Here is a 21,150-nt window from a genome sequence, read left to right on the forward strand (position 1 = left end):
CATGTGCTTATGTTGACACACTGAGGCTTTCTCCCTGTATAACCTGGTCAGATAAATGCACAGGTGGTTATGAAAATTAAGAAAATTAATCAGTTGTAAAAAAAAGATTGATGTGTTTGTGGAGTAAGTGCTGGTGTTTGGGTTGCCCCAATCACACTGTAGAGGAGGGGGGGGGGAGGTGGGAGGTGGGGGGGGGGGAGGAGTTGTGGGTACTGAAAGGAAACGAGATGTCAGTGCCATATCGTGTTGGTGTGAAGCCTGTTTCCGTGCAACCGAGTGTAGCTTCCTGTGAGTCTGTTTTGTTTTTAAATTTGCAGTTCATATAGTTCATGTACAGGCTGTGAGCGTTAATGTTGGTAGTGCGCGTACGATCACGCACGTTACGAGTGTTTCTCCCCATTGTGACAACGAATCTCTCGGTTGTTGTGAGTGGAAATCGGCTCGAGAGGCTGCCTCTCCTCAGATCAGTGTCTGTGTTGTTTTGGTTAGCTGCTCTGTTTGCCGTTTCACGCTCGGTGTTATGAGCTGTAATCCGCCAGCGTTCCTTTCGATCAATTGATCTGGAAGTGCACAAAGTATCCCAGTCGGTTATTTATATGCTCTCGGTGATATGTGGCAATACTAAATCCAGTGTCGACATGACATTACACAAGGGATTAGGATCTAGATTTCTCAATTGAAGGCTCCTGCTGTCGGTAGTAAACACTGACCCAGCCAGGCAGCTTGTTTTGCCCTGACTTTGCTGAAAACTGGAGGGTCCTACTGAAAGCTGCCCTTGGAAAGTCTCTGATTATCTGAAATAAAATTTTAAAAAATGAAAAACCAAAAATGTATCATATTTTGCGTATTTATGGGAATAATATCAAGAATAGTGTTTCCAGCTGAGACCGTTATTGGCGTAGTTTAAGATATGGGTGGTGAACACTGTATATCAAAGAAGAATGAGCTGGAATTTCCTGACTGACAGATTCAGGCTGTTGACCCTGTTGATCTCGGAAGGTGATACTAAGATTAAATGTGCACTAAGTGTTTAAAAATAAAAAAAAGAAGGAAAAAAAAAAGGACAAAACAGGCACCACCTTTCTACCTGCAGGCTTAATGGGCAGCTTTGCGCTCCTGCGTCGGCCAAATCCACAACGGGACGCTGTGTGAGGGCGTGGGAGCGAGAATGTCGAAATTCAAGTTCCGAACGTCAGAGTCTGTCGTCAGTGCCGGCTCCCCATTGGCTGAGCCCTGGTGCTGGCTCCCCACCTGTGTTCTCACAGCTCCGCGCGGCGTCTTTACGCCAGCCCTGGGGCCGCCTTTCTGCCTTTCCAAACGGCGGGAGCACTGAGTCACCACCGGTTTCCTCTGCAGTCAGGACTGCGCGTCTGCGGGAAAGGAAGGTACGCTCCTGAGAGGCGCCCTGCGCAACGGAACTGAGAGCGTCTGAAGCAGCGGCCTCCGCTCCAGCCAACCCTGGTCCGGGAGAGCTACAGGGGTCTGCTGGTTTTTTGTTTTCACCTTAAAATCAGCACCCGGTTGAGACCCAAGACGAGACCAGGTGAGTCGAGTTAACTGTGTAATCGACTGCTCTAATTGATTCATGAGGTGCAGAGCCACTATGAAAACAAAGCAGACCCTGTGGCTCTCCAGGACCAGGGTTGGAGACCACTGGTCTAAAGGTTAGGACAGGTCTATGTGTATTTATTAATTTATTTTTTATCTCAGAATAATTTAGTTGCCTACTTTTTAATTAAGCATTAGGGGGGGTGTGGCGGTTCTTGAAATGTAAAATTTATTAGTTAATGTATTTGTTAATGTGAAATGTGACAATCACAATGAATGAAATTTATGATTGTTACATTCCTGATGTTCTGCTGTCAAATTGACTGAAAGTGTTTTTGTTTTTTTACTGGAATAGTTGTTTGAATAAAATCTACTGTGACATGTACTGTCAGCAGCACATTTTACAATGAGAAACAAACAAAAAAAAAGCGTATTTGTGGCAAACAAGCCTGCCACAGGCCACCGAAGTGGCTTTCCAAGGGGCCCTCCAGCACAGAGACACAGGGAGATGATGTTAAAACCAGTCCGCGTTTATTCACAAGGGTGGCAAGATGTCACAGCCAAGGAGCAGATGTTAAGCACTGTCATGACAGAGAAGCTCCCTTGTGTGGGCGGGGATGGCAGATTTAACCTGTGCGCACTGATTGCCTCACTACGCACAGGTGCAGCCACCCCTGTTCCCGGGTCCAATTAGCCTGGCCAATTATCTAATTCCTAACCAATTATATAATTAGCCAGGTCTAATTAGCTTGACCCAGGGCAGGTGTGGCTGCTTGAACCAGCCATCCCCACACCACAGTATTATATTAGAGGTGTGAATCTTTTCCTCTCAGAAGATTCAGTACGCATCCCGACATGTGGTCTGCGATACAATACAGGAAAGATACACTTGCAAATGCATTGATTCGATTTGGTTTGGCTCCGACTCAATATGATTCGAATTCACCTCTGATTTAGTTCAATTTGGCTCCCCCTCAGTTCAGTCGAAGTACAATTCGGTTTTACGCGTTCAATTTAATATGTTGCGTGTCAGTAGAAATTCCTTATTCTCAACCAGGAGTGTCCTCTTTCAACCAAAAGGGTGCAGGTTTTTGTTTTATCCCAGCACTAACGCCGAAAGACCACGATTTGTTGATTCGTGGAGTCAGGTCAGGAGTATCACAACAAGACAGAGGGTAAGACTGCCACCTTGCCAACTAGTGTCATGTGTAATCGCACTGGAAAAGTTTAAAGAAAGCTGTGGATTAAATAGGCTGGTATTTTTGTAGTAATTGTTTTTTTTGCCTACGTTCACTCAACGATTTGCCCAGCTATTACTCATCAATCCAAATTTCATAGTCATGGCAGCTCAAGTGTCTGCTATACAACTGAAATTAGCATACTTACTATTTACGTGAAATTTAAATGATTCTCAAAATAGCAGTTATAGCCACTGGGCAGATTAAAGGTTTTTCGCTGTATACGGTAATGCTTTAAATAGTTTGTGTTTGTGGTGACGAATATGGCGTATGTTTTACATTTTAACACGTACAAATGGCAACCAAATTCCCACGTTCATAGAAGACGGACATAAATGTCAACTTTTGAAGGAAAAATTTACATTTTTATTTGTATAATAAAATACCTCAGTTTGCTTACTTTATTGTTAAGCAAAGAATTGAACCCAGAGAGCTACCAAGTCTGCAAAATGGTAAAAGTGATAAATTAAAAAATGATAAATAAGACGTTCAGATCAATGTGATTAGGATACTTTTTTTTACCATGACATTTTCAATTAATTTACAGCAGGGCTGCCCAACCCTGTTCCTGGAGATCTACAGCCCTGTAGGTTTCCACTCCGACCCTAACAAAGCACTCCTCATTCAAAAGATAGAGATCTCCTTGAGCTGCTTCGGACAGCAGATCTCCATGGTTGGGCAGACCTGCATTCGCTGTGTTACCTGTCTGGCGGATTTATTTTATTTTATTTTTTTAATTTTAAAAAAAACTTTATTGTCTATCACAGTGTTAGAAAATTGTCTCAGGTTAGGGGCTCACAAACAACATAAAAACATATGCCCGTGAAAGGCTCACATAAAATTACATTAAAAACACAAACAATTCCATAAATGAATAATAGTTGTGCAAAGGTGCATTGAAAATGTAGTGACAGTCTTATTTGTCCTTGTTTAAAATGGATATTGCAGTGGGAATTAAAGAGTTTTTTGTGAGTTCATTTTCCTTTATTTAAACAGGTAGTCTCATTAAGATCGAGATCTCTTTTTCAAGAGAGACCTGCATGTACATGTAAAAACACATAAAAAAACACATTCAACAGGCAAGTGTATAAAAAAATGAAAAAAAATTAAAAAACATTGGACAAACACAGATCATATCATAGGTACAGGAGTCGAGCTGTAAACTAACACACTGATCAAAGGAAACAATCACAAGCAATATCTAACATATCAGAGGTCAATATTTTAAAATCCTCTAACGGAATATCCGCGCGGGTTTCCTCCGGGTACTCCAGGTTTTCTTTTTGGCCAGAGGTGCTCTGAAGCGGTGGCCTGGTGGGAGTAGCTGAAAGGAGGGGGTGAAGGGGGTGTGAAGTGTCCTTAGTGATGGAGTCTGCCTTTCTTTTTACTGCCTGCCTGTAAAAGGTCTGAGAGTTGGGTCTGGGATGTGTTTTGCATCATTATATCGGCTACGCTCTCAGCGTGAGTCTGATACCAGTCTATTTTAACCTTATTATCGACTGGCACCAATACGGCCTGGATACCGTTTTTTTATCCGTGCCTACTTTGTGTGAGACCTATTGTCCCCTCTGCTCTTGATTGCACTTTCTTTAAGTTCACTGAGCAATATTTTTTAAGGGTGTCGTTGTAATTCAAGTAGACGTGTGCGAAATGATCACCGTCGCTGTCAAAAAAGGAGGGTTTGCAGTCTTGTGGTGACAGGCTGTCTGGTATGAAAAAGGAAGTTCGAGGCATTTAATCTCGAATCTGAATTCTGCCGTTCTTCGAGTGAACTGAGGGCACGCGTGTTTCGGATTCACGGAGGGGACGGCCAACTTTGAGCCAATAGGGTGTTTTGCTTTCAGGGATTCGTGAAAATGTTCACTGGGCCTCTTGGCGATCTGCGTCACATTTGAAAGGGCAGAGGGTGCTTAAGAAAGGGATCTTAAGCAAGTTCTTCATTTTGCATACGCTGTCTGTTATCACGTACGTCACCACATTGTGGTGTCCCTGCTTCTTGAACGGTGCTGAACACTCTGTACAATACCACGCAGATTTCTGCTTCTGCTTGTGAATCACACTTGAGTCTAAAAAAGAACAGAGGAAGTCTCATCTTCTCTGAATTCTGTCGTTGTGCGTATGTAGTCAGGGTGTCAACTGAGTTGCCTGAACCTTTCTGGCATCGCTGTGTAGCGATAGCTAAGTAACCAACCAGACCTGGGTCAAATACGTATTTGTTTTGGATACAAATATTTTTCTGTGCTCTATTGATCTTGCCTGGTGTAATTGAGCCTGCCTACTACTATGTACATACGTTAAAATAAACGGTAAAATCAACAAGACTGTAGGCATTAAATGTTTGTATGTAGTTTCTTTGTGTAAAGGTTTAAATCATGAAATCATCAAGAAGTACAAATTACCATGATGTCTCCACAGGACAAGGGGTTTGCTACTTGCTTTGTAGATAGAAATACCCCTGGTGATAGTGCCTACACTTCACACAGTATTCATCCGTACAACTGAATATTTAGGTTGATCTAATCTGCCTCAGCAAGCCTGGACGTTGACCAGGACTGAGAAACTTGCTGGAGAGCCATCCATCAATTGTCTATACCCGCTTATCCTGGGCAGGGTCGCAGGGGGTGCTGGAGCCTATCCCAGCGTGCATTGGGCGAGAGGCAGGAATACACCCTGGACAGACCGCCAATCTATCGCAGGGCACACACACCATTCACTCACACACTCATACCTATGGGCAATTTAGAGTCTCCAGTTAGCCTACCTGCATGTTTTTGGACTGTGGGAGGAAACCGGAGTACCCGGAGGGAACTCACGCGGACGCGTGGAGAACATGCAAACTCCACACACAAAGGCCCAGGCCAGGATTCAAACCCGGACCTTCTTGCTGTGAGGTGTGAATTGAATTCAAATGGGAGTGGTTGGGGGCCTACCAAATGGGCGGCAGACGTACGTCACATGTAGAGGTGACCGTGATCATTTGGTTAAGGTAATCGGCCTCAGTGTGCGTGGCTGTTGATTTAGGATAGACCCACCAGAGAGGGGGGTGTGAGAGTCTGTCAGACGGGAACAAGCATGCATGCATACAGAGATAACAGTGACCATTTGGTTTCCCGTCACCGTTATTTGCATTTTGTTCGGGGAAAGGGGGAAAATGCTGGAGCCCGAACAACTCATTGACCTGCCTCGCTTTCACCCAGTACTGCGAAGGAAGTTTTTAAATTTTTTTTGCTTTGTTAATAAATTGCTATTGACCCAAAGTTTTACTATACAAAAAGAAAGACCAAATTCCTACAATTATTTATTAATATTTTTACTCATGGAATAGCAAAGTCCTAAGAAGCCAAAGAGGCTTCTGTCGTATAGTCTTCTCGGCCTGTAACCAGGTAACAAGGTAACCAGGTAACAAATAAAAGCACCCTTGCAATCTGATAAAACTGGGCTGCAGAATTGAGCGAAAATAAACATTTTGTATAATGAAAGTATAATTAATTCACGTGTTGGAATTCATACAAAAGTCTACTATTTGAATTGTGGGACTGGCACTTGATAAATCTTTTTGGAGTGAATGTTACCTTCATAGATTAGGCCTACATTTTAGCAGGCACTCATATCCAGAGTGAGTTACATAGCTTTTTCTTTTCTTTTCATTTTTTTCCATAGTATCCATTTATACTTTTTAAAATGCAAATAGTATTTTGGATAGGTGAAAGTGGATAAAATTAACTATAAGTTGCAATTTTCATTCATGCGTTTTAGTGTTGGCGATGGGTGGGTGTAGTATGTTACAGATGTAATAGGTCTAAACAGTCTTCAACTAGATACCTTACCTTAGCGCAAAAACATGGAAAAAAACAATCATAAATTGTTTGTTATGCCCACATACAAACAACTGCCCATCGTTCAGAGATCAATCATTCAATTATATTAATGTTGTTTCCACCATGACATGCAGCCACAATAAATTGTTCAGAGAAATAAGGGGATAGCAGTGTCATAACTGCATGAGAAGTTGCATCCAACTCCAGTAAAGGTAATTTGGTGACCTCTATGTGACCCTCTGAAGAGTAGGTATTTTGGAATTTTTTTCTTTTTCTTTTTTTTTTCAAAATTCCAAGTCAGTGTTCTATAACGTCATTGCTTTCAACTGCCAGTAATGATTGTGACATCGGCATTAGAATGTAAAGTTGACATTCAGTTAACATTCTAATCTCATATGTGTGATCTTACACCTTAGATTCTGTAAATTATCACCAGCACTTACTGCAATTTGCTCTTTCAGCAGTGCTAAAGAATAATTTTAACTTAAATAATAGAAAAGGGTGCACAATAAAGACAGGAAGTTAAAGGTTATTTTAAAAAAAAGGAATGCAGAAAGCATCCAAACTGACCAGTTGGTTATTCCTTTCAATTTCCTTCATTCCAGGGATGCTATGTCAGAACTGTTGTAAAATGTACAACAGGTAGTTTGAAACATATGAATTTATTAATCATCATATTAATGACATTCAACAATTTTTTTGAAGATAAATAAGGAACTCTTATCTTACAGACCATGTTTTCAAGGGCAGAGGAAGGTAAATTTGCCACTTATTTGTGTATCCGAGAAGCACTCTTTGGGCTGCTGTTAAGTTGTACGGCAAAATACCGGTAACTGAATTTACAGTAATTTCCTACCAATCTTATGTCTCAGTATTGATACACTTTATTGTTTAAAATACATTGCTGTGTCTGAAAGTGGTACTAATTTGTGTATTATTAAGAAGTGTTGCCATATTGATAATGGACTTTAAAATATGTGTAGTGTATTCCATTTTGGTTCTTGTGCGCTGCCTGTTAGTTTTAGTGTTTTGCCTGCATGCAGTCTTTTGAGTGCATGTGAACAGATGAAGGAGTACAGCTGACGAACAGATGAACTACGTTATATGCAATTTCCAAGTGAATGTGTGTCTTATTACTTTGAGGTACAGCCTAAGGTAAGATAAGAGGGCACACCTAGGTTTGCGTGTTGTAAGGTGAAAGTGTACCGCAGCTGTTTCGTACAGAAATAGACTCTTTCCAGGAAGCACCTCCTTGCAAAAAATTACCTCTACCACTACCACTATTTGGGGAAAAAAAATTACCATATGTTTTATGTTTGCTGGAGTCAATATATTCAACCCTGTAATGGTTAACTCCTGTCACTGGACCATACAGGTTTGAGCCTGCCTTGTATCTACCTCAAATCAAGCCTGTTAAATCTGATTGCATAGCCCCAGGCGCTTGACAAGGGCAGCGAGCGTGCCAAATGGCTGATTCTATCCAAGCAGCTAGCGAAACTAAGGTGCTAGCAGGTTGATTAATTGTCAGCAGGTCCTCTAGTTTATAAAAATGTATGTGATTTATGTTAGGGTGATCCAATTGTTTGAGTAAGTGTTTCGTAGATCCTGTCTAATTTTTTCTGGTTGTCATATCATGGCGACTCTCAATTTCTGGATGGGTCTTAAGCCCTGTGTTGTAGAAACGGCGACAGAGATCGGGACGGAAACTTTCACTGTTCCAGGATGTTCTATGGTTAACCTTTAAAAAAAAAGGTGGAGTTTGGGGTCACAAGGTACTCGCAGCGAAAGCTGTTTTTGTCCTGATTTTCTGGAACTGGTGATATAAGTCTTTTCAATATTGACGTCTTCGTCTTGCTCTAGGGAGCCTGCGTCTGATTTCAAGTTTGTGCAGAATGCATCCCATCCCCCATCCCATTCCCCCCACCCCATGTATTGAAATAGTGAGTCAGAGCAGGATTTAATGAGTCTGCGTTGGTGTGGACTCTGCGTTGTGGGAATTTCAGTATCCGGTTCTGCCAGATACTGACCCCGACAACCTTTTCACATTCTGTAGCTGGAAAGCCATTTCAAATGCGTTCTCCGGTGATCTACATCTTTTTGTTAAATTGTGGTCTTTCTGGTTTTCTTTCCCTCATTACCATTTCTGCTGTCACTGTAAAAAGAGAAGAGCTCTAGGAGGTGGACTGAAAAACAAGTTACCCCCTCTATTGTGTGCGGAAATGGGAAAAAAAGAATCGTTGAACAATAAATTAGAAAAATCACTGAACAATGTGCAGTGGACTACAGTTATATAAGGAAATGTTTTTTTTTTTTTTTACATTTTACATGAATGTCAAAGATGTCTTAATCATTAAAATTTCAATGTGATTTTATTGTTAACAGTTGGTTCCGGCCGGGTACTAAAAAAAGGACTTATCCTAAAAAGAAATGTGTATTTAAATATCTAATTTGACATTCAATTTCAAAACTGCATTTTTATTCCTTCTCAGAAATGTCTGGTTTAATGAGATTGAACTCACACTGCGATCCTCTCAAATGTGCCGTTGTACTTACGCAAGCTGCAGTGAGTTCTCATGGTACTGTCGTGTCATTTTTAAAATGCTCATGAAACTCACAAGCCTTGCAAGTGAAAGCAAACTTGTGGAAGATCTTTAAAGGAAGTGAAGATTACACACACAAAACTTTTTTTGTGTCTGTTAAGCTTTTTCCTCTGGATGTGGAAATGGATGGTTATTTTGTGTGAAGTATTAATAGATTTATGAAATTGCAATTTTCGTGCAATATTGCTGAGTGGTACTTGTAATTTATTCACAAGGGAAATTTTAAAAGCTAATCACGTTCCCGGTGCATATGAAGCGCATTGTGGTTTTAGAAGTTTAGGGGCTTGTAAAACCATTTTTGCAGCCTGTAAAGTTGGACTATAAACCAATGTAAGATTTAAAAACGGAACATTAACTGAGCTGATATTTTTTAGTGTTCCATGCAACAAACACATTTGTTTCATTTTGTTCTTCATAATGAAATGCAACACCACATCCGTAAATCTGCTGGACTCAGTCAAGTGATAAACTTATCATAAGTACTGGTTATGCATATAATTCATACAGGGGTATGTATACGCTTTATTAATATGGGCTATCTTGTCAAGTTTGTAGTCTTAATGGTGTCGTTTTCCCATGTTTTCCTTTGCACACTTGCATTTATGCTGTACAGAATTATCCTTAGGAAGCTGGTAAGGTAACCATGGGAACCCAGAAGAAAGAAACAAATCACAGGGGCAAGAGAGTGGGCTCCAGCTCTCTACACACAGGAAGCACTTTGACTCTCCGTCGACAGAATTATCTGACCTTGCCGGAAAAAAGCACTTCGTGCAAAGTAATCATTTTTTCTCATTATTTCTTCAGCTGGCCGTTGAAGTTGACGAGAAGCCGTGGGAGTGCATTCCGGAGAGCGGACAATCGGCCTTTCGGACACTGTGAGCTTGGGGGGGGGGGAGTGTGGAGAGAGAGAGGCGGAGAGTCGGAGACACAGAAGGAGCGCCTTTGGTCATGTGGACCAGGGTCGCTCAGCTGTTTCTGGTCAACGCCCTGTCCTGTGGCCTGGAGATATGCATGTCCACCGGGACTATCTACATACCACCGCTGCTGCTGGAAGCCGGGATGGAGGAGCGCTTCATGACCATGGTCCTGGGTGAGTTTAACCAGCTTTGTGACTTTGGTCCTGGGTGAGTTTAACCAGCTTCGTGGCTTTGGTCCTGGGTGAGTTTAACCAGCTTTGTGACTTTGGTCCTGGGTGAGTTTAACCAGCTTCGTGGCTTTGGTCCTGGGTGAGTTTAACCAGCTTTGTGACTTTGGTCCTGGGTAGGTTTAACCAGCTTTGTGGCTTAGGTCCTGGGTAGGTTTAACCAGCTTTGTGACTTTGGTCCTGGGTGAGTTTAACCAGCTTTGTGGCTTTGGTCCTGGGTGAGTTTAACCAGCTTTGTGGCTTTGGTCCTGGGAAGGTTTAACCAGCTTTGTGACCTTGGTCCTGGGTGAGTTTAACCAGCTTTGTGACCTTGGTCCTGGGTGAGTTTAACTAGCTTTGTGACCTTGGTCCTGGGTGAGTTTAACTAGCTTTGTGACCTTGGTCCTGGGTAGGTTTAACCAGCTTTGTGACCTTGGTCCTGGGTAGGTTTAACCAGCTTTGTGACCTTGGTCCTGGGTAGGTCTAACCAGCTTTGTGACTTTGGTCCTGGGTGAGTTTAACCAGCTTTGTGACTTTGGTCCTGGGTGAGTTTAATCAGCTTTGTGACCTTGGTCCTGGGTGAGTTTAACCAGCTTTGTGACCTTGGTCCTGGGTGAGTTTATCCAGCTTTGTGACTTTGGTCCTGGGTGAGTTTATCCAGCTTTGTGACTTTGGTCCTGGGGTAGTTTAACCGTAGGAGCAGTGTGTGACTTTGTACCCTTGAGCAAGGTACTTACAGTAACCTGTGTTGCTTTAGTATGTATCCAGCTCTATAAAATGGATACTGTGTCAAAAGAAAAAAGAAGCAAAACCTGTGTAAGTCCCTCTGGATAAGAGTCTGTCTGTAACGTAATGTGATGTAAAATGGCGTTTGGGCTAATGAACAGCCAGCTCCTGAGCCCTGATCTCCTTGTGTTTTGGCGGCAGGTCTGGGCCCGGTGCTGGGGCTGGTGTTCGTGCCCATGATCGGCAGCGCCAGCGACCGGTGGAGCGGGCGCTTCGGGCGGCGGCGGCCCTTCATCTGGGCGCTGGGCGCGGGCGTGCTGCTCAGCCTGTGGCTGATCCCCCGCGCGTCCAGCCTGGCCGCCCTGGTGGCGCCGCGCCGCCGCTTCCTGGAGGTGCTGCTGCTGGTGGCGGGCGTTAGCCTGATCGAGTTCTGCGGCCAGGCCTGCTTCACGCCGCTGGAGGCCCTGCTGTCGGACCTGTTCCCCGGCGAGGAGGAGAGCCGCCGGGCCTTCTCCGTCTACGCGCTGATGGTCAGCCTCGGCGGCTGCGTGGGCTACCTGCTGCCCGCCGTCGACTGGAACGCCGGCGCCCTGGCCGACTACGCGGGCGGCCAGGAGGCCTTCATCTACGCCCTGCTCACCCTCATCTTCCTCCTCTGCATGCTGAGCACCGCCTTCATCTCCGAAGAGCGGGGAGGAGGGGACGCGTCCAGGAAGCGGCCGGCCGCCGCTGCCGCCGTGGGCCCCCCCGCCGCGTGCTGCCTCCGCCCCGCCCCGCCCCACGCCAAGCACCTGCGCCTGGCCCTGGGGGGGTGCCTCTCCGCGCTGCCCCGGCTGTACCGCGCTTACCGCCAGCTGCCCCTGGTCATCTGGCGCCTCTTCCTGGCCGAGGTGTGCAGCTGGATGGCGCTCATGACCTTCCTGCTCTTCTACACGGACTTCGTGGGCGAGGGGCTCTACCAGGGGGTGCCCACCGCCGCCCCGGGCTCTATGGAGAGGCTGCGCTACGACGAGGGTAAGACCCTAAAATTAGGCCTGGCGCTGTGTGCGGGCTTGGGTCCTATGCATAGGGTTTAGCTCTGTGTGTGGGCTCGGGTCCTATGGATAGGGTTTAGCTCTGTGTGTGGGCTGTGGTCCTATGGATAGGGTTTAGCTCTGTGTGCAGGCTGGGGTCCTATAGATAGGGTTTAGCTCTGTGAGCTGTGGTCCTATGGACCTATAGGGTTTAGCTTTGTGTGTCGGCTGTAGTTTTATGGATAGGGTTTAGCTCTGTAGTCCTATGGATAGGGTTTAGTACTGTGGTCCTATGGATAGGGGTTAGCTCTGTGTGTGTGGGCTGTGATCCTATGGATGGGGTTTAGTTCTGTTGTCCTATGGATAGGGTTTAGCTCTGTGTGTGGGCTGTGGTCCTATGGATAGGGTTTAGCTCTGTGTGCAGGCTGGGGTCCTATGGATAGGGTTTAGTGCTTTGTTGGGGGGTGCGAGTCTGTTAATGTGGTTCTGTGTGTCGGGTGTGGTCTTGTGGACGGGGTTTGGTTCTGTGTATCCAGTGTGGCTGTTAAAATCAGGTGTGACTGTGTGAAAAGGACTGACTGTGATTTTTAGGGTGTGGTTCTATAAACTGGGCATGTCTGTTATAATCTGTTAAATTAAATCTGACATTTTGAAAATGTGTTCTCATGTAGAAGACACGCACGCAGTCAACATCTTTAGAGTCCCTGATGCAATAAAATTACAGGTCAAACTGCAGTCATACTTTTCTTTAGTGAAAGAAACTTTAAGTACTCTCAAAATTAGGCACAGGCTGTTGAACCAGAACCAGTAGGTACCAGCAGACGTGCAGGTGCACGCTCAGTGTGAACGCAGATGCCCAGCCTGAACCTGACGTTTTTGAGTGACGTGCCTGTCGCCAGGGATACGGATGGGGAGCCTGGGCCTGTTCCTGCAGTGCTCCACCTCGGTGGTCTTCTCCCTGCTGATGGACAGGCTGGTGCGGTCGGTGGGCATGAGGGCGGTGTACCTGAGCAGCATGGCCGTACTGGCGCTGGCCACCCTGGTGATGAGCCTCTCCCGCAGCCTCCCGCTCGTCACCGTCATGGCCGCCGCCACCGGCTACACCTTCAGCACCCTGCAGATCCTGCCCTACACCCTCACCTGCCTCTACCACGCCGACATGCAGGTGGGCGCTCCTGCTCCCGCTCCCGTTGCCAGGCAACGGGGAAGCGGCTGACTTTTAACCGAGCTGTTTGTTTGCCGGCGGCGACGTCGAGCTGTGGGAGTACTGGTCGGGTGAAAAATCCAGGTTTTGCAAAGCAAAAGTCCTCCCCTGTGTTTTGTTACGATCGTCTGGATTTGCTAATTGGCACGGTTCTTCAGCCAGGGACGTAGAACTAAGCATTGGAATCAGCTGGCTGAGTTCATGGGTGGAAGAAACACGATGATGCAGGACTTTTGCTTTTCGACCTCTGGACTTTCCTGCTGTGGTCAGGGGACTGGGGCTTGTCTGCAGAGTATTGCAGTATGAAACTCTGGGTGGGCCTGTACTATATACAGTTATAGTACAGTTATAGTTGTATTTAATGAGGTACATATCCAGTCATTTTGTCAGTGAATTTCCAGCTGTATATGTGGACAGTTAGGAGGGGTGGGGCTGGGGGTGGGGGGTTAGTGAACAAAGCTCAGTGAGTCACTCTGGGCTGTGGGTGGGGAGCTGTTAAAGTATGCAGTTTTTTTTGCGCCTGCCAGGTTTGACCTGTTTTGGCCAAGAATTTGGGTAAGAATTTGATTAAAATTCAGATTCACCCTTATTCTGCATACTTTGCAACTTTATTTAAACAACACAAGAGGGGTGTTATTTTTGAGGAGTTTTTGACTTTCATTAAGTTTTAAGTTTTGTTGTGTTGGGTATGTAAATCTAAAGTCCTTTAACCACATTTTATTACTATGCATTTTTTTTTTTACCAAAATTGTTATGAGACTACATTGTCTATTGCATTTTTAGGTATGCGTGTTATTTAATTCTTATTAAATTCTTAATTGTTTTTAAAAACTGGGATAATTTGTCAGAGACCAGCCCGAGGTCTTATTTAAAGCACGCGGAAGTGTGGAATGGTCCAGTTTATTTGACAAACAAAACATGTTTGCTGCTTTTCCTTCTTCCAGGCATTTTTCCCTCGTTCCAATTCACAAGCGTCCGAGGACCTAGAAATAGCAGAGAGGACGTTGATGCTGCCCCCTGGTGGCATCAAGCAGCACTGCAGCAACGGGCATCCCGGCGGGATGCCGGGGTTGGGGTCTCCGGCCTCGGGGCTGGTCGCCGCCCCCACGCTGGGCCTGTACGTGTCGCTGCCCCTGGACGTCCCGCTGGCCACGCCCCCCCGCGGGTTACCGTCGGAGCCGCCGCGCGGGATGGGCCTGGACCTGGCCATCCTGGACAGCGCCTACCTGCTGTCGCAGCTGCTGCCCTCGCTGCTCCTGGGCTACGTGGTGCAGGTCACCCGCAGCGTGGCCACCTACATGGCCTGCGCCTCCGCCTTCAGCCTGCTGGCCATCTGCATCTCCAGCAGGGTCATCTTCGACAGGGCCGACCTGGAGCGCCGTGGGGTCGGACCGGCCCGGACCCAGGCCCCGGCCCGGAAAGGCTTTCTGGACGAAAGAACTTGATACGGCAGCGGGGAGTCAGTCCACTATCGCCCAGTCCAGCACCAAACTATATTTCCTTTTTTGATTTAAAAAAAAGAAAGGAAGAAAAGAAGTGGATTTAGTTGACTGTGCAGTGTTTACATTACAATGGTGAAATTCTTTCGTGTAACAGATAAGGAAAAGGGTGTGGAAAAGCAGAAGCCAGTGGGATGGGTTTGCCTGGTGCGCAGCCTTATTCAGGGATCTCGGACAGAGCTGGGCTCTCTCTCCGTTAGGAAATATCTTTCTCTCAGGGATATGACATCATGGCACCACCTCTGGTTCGAACCTATCCGGAGCCTGGAGTCCGGAGCGTTCTACACTGTTTACACGCCATCACAGAAGCCTGCTTAAAAAACGTGCCCTCATAGATATAACTTTTTTTTGGCAGCAAAGCAAGTGCAAATGTTTGGACGTTATAGGAGCACTATATCATTTTTAAAATGTGGAATATGACACATTAATCTCTCCAAATTTGGAGACATCATCGTGTTGGAGGGAGGGTCATGGGGCAGGATAAAGCTACAATATTTGCTCTCAGGGACTATGACAGCAGAAAATGGCACGTATTTTCTGCTTGTACGAGCAGTTCACTATCACCAACTTTTTTTTTTTTTTGCAACTTCTGGTTTCCCCAAAAAGCTGCATGACTCATTTTGAAGTGACCATCGCTGATGAGTGGTTAAATGGATGCTGGTCTTAACCCACGGAAGAGCAGGCCTTTTTGAATGCTTTTCAAACTTCTGAGTCAGTGTTCTAGAACCCCATCGCTTTCCGTTACCAGCAGTGATTGTGAGACATCAGCATTAGAATGTTCTGTAACAAACATTCTAATCACATATTTGTGATCTTACACCCTCAGCTAGATCTAGTCTTTCATAAGTTTCACCGAAGCCAGGTTTGTGAGCATTTTGTAGCTTTCCATTGAAGCCTGTGTAGTTATCCTTTAGAATGCTTGCAAAAAATTGTTTAGTGTATTGAATGCAGCCAATAACTGCCTCAGGAACTATCCAGTTGCACAAAAAGATGATGCGTAAAACGAAAGACATGTAGGCCTAAATCTTACTGTAAAGGGTGTCGGTCTGCTGAGCTCATGATGTACAATGAAAGGTGAAACAGTAAGCGCTGCTGAACAATGCTGTACATTTCTCCATTGAGAGGGTTTCTGCCTGACTGACAGGACCAGGGTTCAATAAGAGTGGTCATGTGTTTTTTTATTTTTTTTTTTATTTATCCTTTAGTTATGCTGCTTTTCTCAATGATCATGAACTCTCCTTTGCAAGAGAGAGAGAGAGAGGTCCGTTACGATTGATTGAGGGGTAGGGTGAAGTGAATACATGTGCTGTAGCACAATCCATCAACATTTACATTACGATTTACATTTAGGAATATAGCCAACGCTCTTGTGCAGAGTGACTTACGTAAGCGCGCCCATACAGGTTTAGCTAACAAACAGCGCTGACGATAAATCATCAGACTCACAACTGGCGAGCTTGATAAGGGGGCCAGTCCATTATCACACACACACACACAATATTTGTATATACAGTAAAATGTTTCACACGTAGAAGCCAGTGTGCCTCTCATCAAAGCCCACAGCTCCATCTGAACTTATCTGCTTCAGATGGCAATCGCGGTACAACTGACGGAAATGTTCCTGAATTTCGTACAAATTAATCCAGCACGAGAAGCGCTTTCGTCCGCTCACGTTCCTCGTCTGGTTATTTATTAATAACGCAGCGAAGGTTTAACGTCTGCAACCTCTCCCTCGACTGGCTTCCTCTGCATTTTCATTGGTCTGTAAATGCAGTTATGAATGCGCTGTTGTGGGTGTAATGGCTTTACTGTCTCAGGAGTGCCTTTGGTAAATCTCAGAGAAGGGTATTATCATTATGCATCTTTTTTTATAGACTGAGGTAAGAAACTAACTACTGCATCGAAGCAAGCTTTTAAAATTATAAACAAATGAAAGGATTACTGTAGAAGGAAAAATACAACCAAAGTCAAAGTGCCAAAGTGATCCATAAGCAATAAATGATGAGGTCATTGGAGAGGCTGAAAATTTTATACTGCTGCTAGCCAAATGTGGTGATGCAATCATATGATATTTCAGCTGTTCAGGTGACGTAATGCCTTATATAGTATGACTGCTGTTTGAAACAACAAGGCCTGGTCAAGCCTGGCAATCAAACAAAGTTAACCAAACCATCTGAAAGGGCAGATAGCTCATAAAATTCTTGAATGATGAAGATTATTTGTTGTTTGTGTGTTGTATGTGGCAGCTGGGGTATGAAATGTGCAAAACTGTGTATTGATGATGAGATGTCACTGGTTCTAAGAAGTGCATGCATGTAGTTCGTAAAAGTCAACTGTAGTATTTTATGACTTATCTGAAAGTGCTCAATCTTTTTGTGAAGATTTCTCATCGAATGGGTCAAAGTGAAATTTTGACTGCTTATTTTTATTTTTTTTTTAAATAAGGAGCTACTGTTTAAGAGAATGTTCTCAGTGTCAGAGGTACATAAGGGAAAAAAATTCAAACAATTTCAAGTTATCAAATGCTTTTAAACGGCTCCATTACTTTTTGTCCTTGCCACTATTTTTAAAATAACCTTTTTGTACAATATCAACACGAAGGACATTTGGACCAAATGTGTACTGGCAGTTGTTTGCAAGTGGAGTAATATTGCCTGTGAGCCATAAACACTCAATGATTCTGTGAAAATGGCGTAGCAGGAAGAGGTGGCCACGGTGCACACGGCCTCTCATTCCATGTAGAGTCATTTGAATATTAATTAAATCTATTCTGAGATGTGCTCAGCAGCTCGCCTTTCTTCACGTAGCTGAACTCCGTTTGCACAGTTGCAGAATTGCATTTTTTTTATCAATCATTTTCATTACTTATGTCTAATAAAATCAGGGACTTTGTTTATTGTTCTTTGCTCTTCTGAAAAAACGTTTATATTTCAGTGTAGTTTATGTTTCAAATGAATGCTTAAAGATTATTAAAAAATAATAATAATATATTAACATAATGGTCAACTGTGAAGAGGAAGGAATATTCATTAACATTTCTGAATGTGCCTTATCAGGGTCAATATGACATATAAAAACCAAAGCCACTTGGGTCTTCAAAGACTGTTTATATCCAGTTTGTGAATGCCCCATATATTTTTAACACTGAAAGTCTGGGAAAAGTTTCCTGCAAACTTGTTTATTTATGATTTTATTTTTGTATTGTTTTAAGGCTGCTTCTGTATTTATTTGGGCATATTTACCAAATCTGTGTTTTATGATCTATTAACATGTGAAATCTATTAATTTCATATTCAGTCAAGCAGAAGTTTATGGGTGGTCAGTTATGTTTTCATTGCTGTCACGGAGAACATCTCAGTGTTTCTGGCTGCCAGTGACACTTTGGCCACCAGATGGCGCTCAAAGCTGGGCTCTTGACTTTCTGGGTCAGCGCTAGCTTTATTTGCTTAGCATTTCTAGGACACTGTTTTGACTGGAAAAAATGTTTGCCACATGTGTTCATTTATACGTTATCCATTTATCTCTCGGTATGTTGTACCTGTGAATATGTGCGTTAGTAATGCACACAAATTCCACAGCCCTTGTAATAGGTGTAATGTGTTCAGTGGATATGTTGAGAGAAAATAAATATAATCTTCGTCATTTGTAGGAGCAGCTTGGCTATTATTTGCATGCTGCGCATGTTTGCATACCTTGTTGAGCCATAGATTAAATCAGAAGGTGGTATTTTAATGAGAATTTGTTGCAGGCTGTAATTTTTCAAACTGGAACAGGTGTGACGTGGAGGTAATTCACATCTTCAGAGACTGCTCGCAGTTGTGCCCTCCTCAAAGCATGGCTTCAGAGCTTTAAGCTCCGCCTCTCCTGGATCTGAAAAAGTGTGATGTCACAGAGGGGGGAAGAAGGACAGGCCGAAGGGCGAAGGCATACAGTGGGGCCCGTCTCGAAGACACACACGTATGCGTTGCTGCGCTCCAAATCTCAGTCGCCATTTCAGAAAGCCCTGAGCCCACTGCAAAATACCTGTGTGCAAAATACCAAAATACCAAATATACCAGCATAGTGAAATGGGTAAGGAGTTGGTTTTGTAACTTAAAGGTCGCAGGTTCAATTCCCCGGTAGAACACTGTCGTTGTACCCTTGAGCAAGGTACTTAACCTGCATTGCTTCAGTATTAATCCAGCCGTATAACTGGATACTGGATAATGTAAATGCTATGTAAAAAGTTGCATAAGTTTCTCTGGATAAGACTTTAAAGTAATGCAAGGTCCTATAGGCGAAATACTGATCAGAATCTTCCATACAGATATGCCATATTGTGGAGGGACTCCCTAGTGACCGGATGAGGTGTGATGCGCTGGTTAAGTGGACCTGAGGTCAGGAGATTTGTTGCTGTATAAAATCCAGATGGGCCTGGTTGTTGTATCATTGAGCAGAGTACTTTGCCTAATTCAACACTGTTAAGAGTGAACTCTTTTGCCTGCAGGCCAGATGCTCGGGCTACCTGGACTACAGAGGAAGTGCTTTGGCCCGGATCGTCCTAACTTAGATTGTGGAATTCTAGCAAGCAAATCAGAGTGAAGTTAATCAGGCTCTCCCCGGAAGAAATGGGAAACTATAGGCTGTGTTTAAAACCCTATTGTATCAAAGGTGGTGGGAAAAAAAATATTGTTGCAAATACAATTAAATGCAGCCCAAAGTTCTTCACAATAATAGTAGGGTCATGATAAAACATGTTTGTTTGGGCCAAGAGCTTTTATAATTCAGTTCTTGGCCACATGAGAGTTAATGCTCCGGGCTCTTTTAAATAAGGCCTTCAGATTTAATTGCTTTCATGTGCTTATTGCTTATTTTTGGAACTTGCAGCTAATTTTTATTTTCTTATGAACAGAGCTATATATATATATCATCTTGGATGATGGTGTTTACTTTGCGGCTAAATAATACAAGTAACCAGCTGACAGGTAGCATGAGACAGACCAGCACTGCAAACAAAATGCATTTACTTTAATGATCCGTTTATTGACATTAAATCTATAAAGAATTCCTTCAGAGCAGGTTCTTTACAGGGTAAATCCACACTGTTTTCTTAGTGAGCTGGCAATATTGCGGATTGGAGTGAGGAAAGATGATGCATATAGCTATCGTACTCTTATTTTTACAATAAACTGACTATATTGTTACACTGACTATATCTATGGGGCCTGGACTTGAGGCTGGAGGGTGGCTAGTTCAAAGACAAAACTACAGTTGGCTCTGCAATGAAAAAAAAAAATGAAGAAAAAAAAAACGTCTGAAGGGGAAATAATGACTCGGGGGGGGCCTTTAGAATTCCAGTAAAGAGAGCATCTGCACATCTGATAGTAGGCCTACACTGGGCCCAAAAAACAACGAAGGAAACTAAGTGTAAACAATTTGGATTAACTTCGGCACACTGGGATTTATTGCAAGTTTATTTAATAGCTATACGCTTTCAACCCAGCTCAGATCAAAGTCGCGTGTTACATTTGCATTACAGGCACTTCGACGCACTCTTTGCCCAGAGCAAATTGCGCAACTTTAGCATTTTTGCGTATCCATCTGTACAGCAGGATATGTAGGCTACTGAAGCTTTTCAGGTTACGTACCTTGCTCACTGGTACAGCAGTAGTTGCCTACCTTGGGAAGTTTCAGTTTCCTTACCATTATTCCACACCGACATGACAAGCCCTACAAAACAGATGTAACCAATAAAGTGTTGCAGGAAACTCGCGAGCCTCTGGCCATGATTAAATAAATATTTGTCCTTAACTTTGACTTATAAGTTTAAAAAAAACAAACAAAAAAAAAAACAATCATTACATTTTCCTTTCCAAACTCAGAGCGGTATTAGTTTTAATGATCACTAAACTGGCCAGACTGTTGCTTTTAATGGTTAGTCAAATTTAAGGACATGTGGATCGAATTGCGGCCAAAGGCTCCCCAACTCCCGGCAGCAATTTATCGGTTCCATCTGTTTCGTCGGAATTGTAGGCCCATTAAACGCAGGCGAAGGCTTGAAATGGATTACATGGCCTGTATTTGGCATGGTTGTTCTTCTTGGCTTACACAGTTTATTAAAATTCACTGTTTCATGGACATACTCGCCACTGCAGTTTCTGCAGTACATTATATTGTTTTGTCGATTATTTTTTTACTGATTTGTGAAATCATAGGATGTATGGATGCTTGAAAGATTTGAATATGCTTTAAAATTTAGAATAAAAAAAAGTTACAAATTTAAAAAAATGGTTAAATGCACATTTTGCATACTTTAATTCTACGTGTATGAAGGAGATAACGCGCAGTAGAACACAAAACAGTGGGAAATTACATATTTTTCCTTTCTCATAAAAATACTCT

The 21,150-nt window shown here is 43.6% G+C and overlaps 1 protein-coding gene and 1 long non-coding RNA gene across 5 annotated transcripts; one reads left to right on the top strand and one right to left on the bottom strand.

Moving 5' to 3' along the window:
* The first annotated feature begins 223 nt into the window (after positions 1-223).
* Positions 224-16,957, top strand: LOC118211616 (solute carrier family 45 member 3). 4 transcript variants are annotated; one of them, XM_035388964.1, is made up of 6 exons: positions 224-288; positions 1,357-1,543; positions 10,009-10,294; positions 11,255-12,067; positions 12,966-13,231; positions 14,215-16,957. In XM_035388964.1, the coding sequence occupies exons 3-6, from the start codon at positions 10,153-10,155 to the stop codon at positions 14,713-14,715; spliced, it is 1,722 nt and encodes a 573-aa protein (XP_035244855.1). In that variant the 5' UTR covers positions 224-288; positions 1,357-1,543; positions 10,009-10,152; the 3' UTR covers positions 14,716-16,957. The 4 variants fall into 4 exon arrangements, with proteins under 4 accessions (XP_035244855.1, XP_035244854.1, XP_035244853.1 ...); XM_035388963.1 differs by having other exon boundaries at positions 247-288; positions 1,094-1,543; XM_035388962.1 differs by lacking the exon at positions 224-288 and having other exon boundaries at positions 302-1,543.
* Positions 14,692-21,102, bottom strand: LOC118211620. The gene is made up of 3 exons (XR_004762039.1): positions 20,452-21,102; positions 18,462-18,639; positions 14,692-14,770 (listed from the first exon to the last, which is right to left on the bottom strand). It is a non-coding gene; the product is annotated as an uncharacterized LOC118211620 (long non-coding RNA).
* Between the last annotated feature and the right edge of the window lie 48 nt (positions 21,103-21,150).

Source organism: Anguilla anguilla, chromosome 13, assembly GCF_013347855.1.
Source record: "Anguilla anguilla isolate fAngAng1 chromosome 13, fAngAng1.pri, whole genome shotgun sequence".
Lineage (NCBI taxonomy): Eukaryota > Metazoa > Chordata > Actinopteri > Anguilliformes > Anguillidae > Anguilla > Anguilla anguilla.

Coding starts and splice junctions, on each gene's coding strand:
- LOC118211616 (XM_035388964.1), top strand. CDS start 10,153: ATGTGGACCAGGGTCGCTCAGCTGTTTCTGGTCAACGCCCTGTCCTGT. Junction 10,295..11,254: donor CTTCATGACCATGGTCCTGG/GTGAGTTTAACC, acceptor TTTTGGCGGCAG/GTCTGGGCCCGGTGCTGGGG. Junction 13,232..14,214: donor TCTACCACGCCGACATGCAG/GTGGGCGCTCCT, acceptor TCCTTCTTCCAG/GCATTTTTCCCTCGTTCCAA.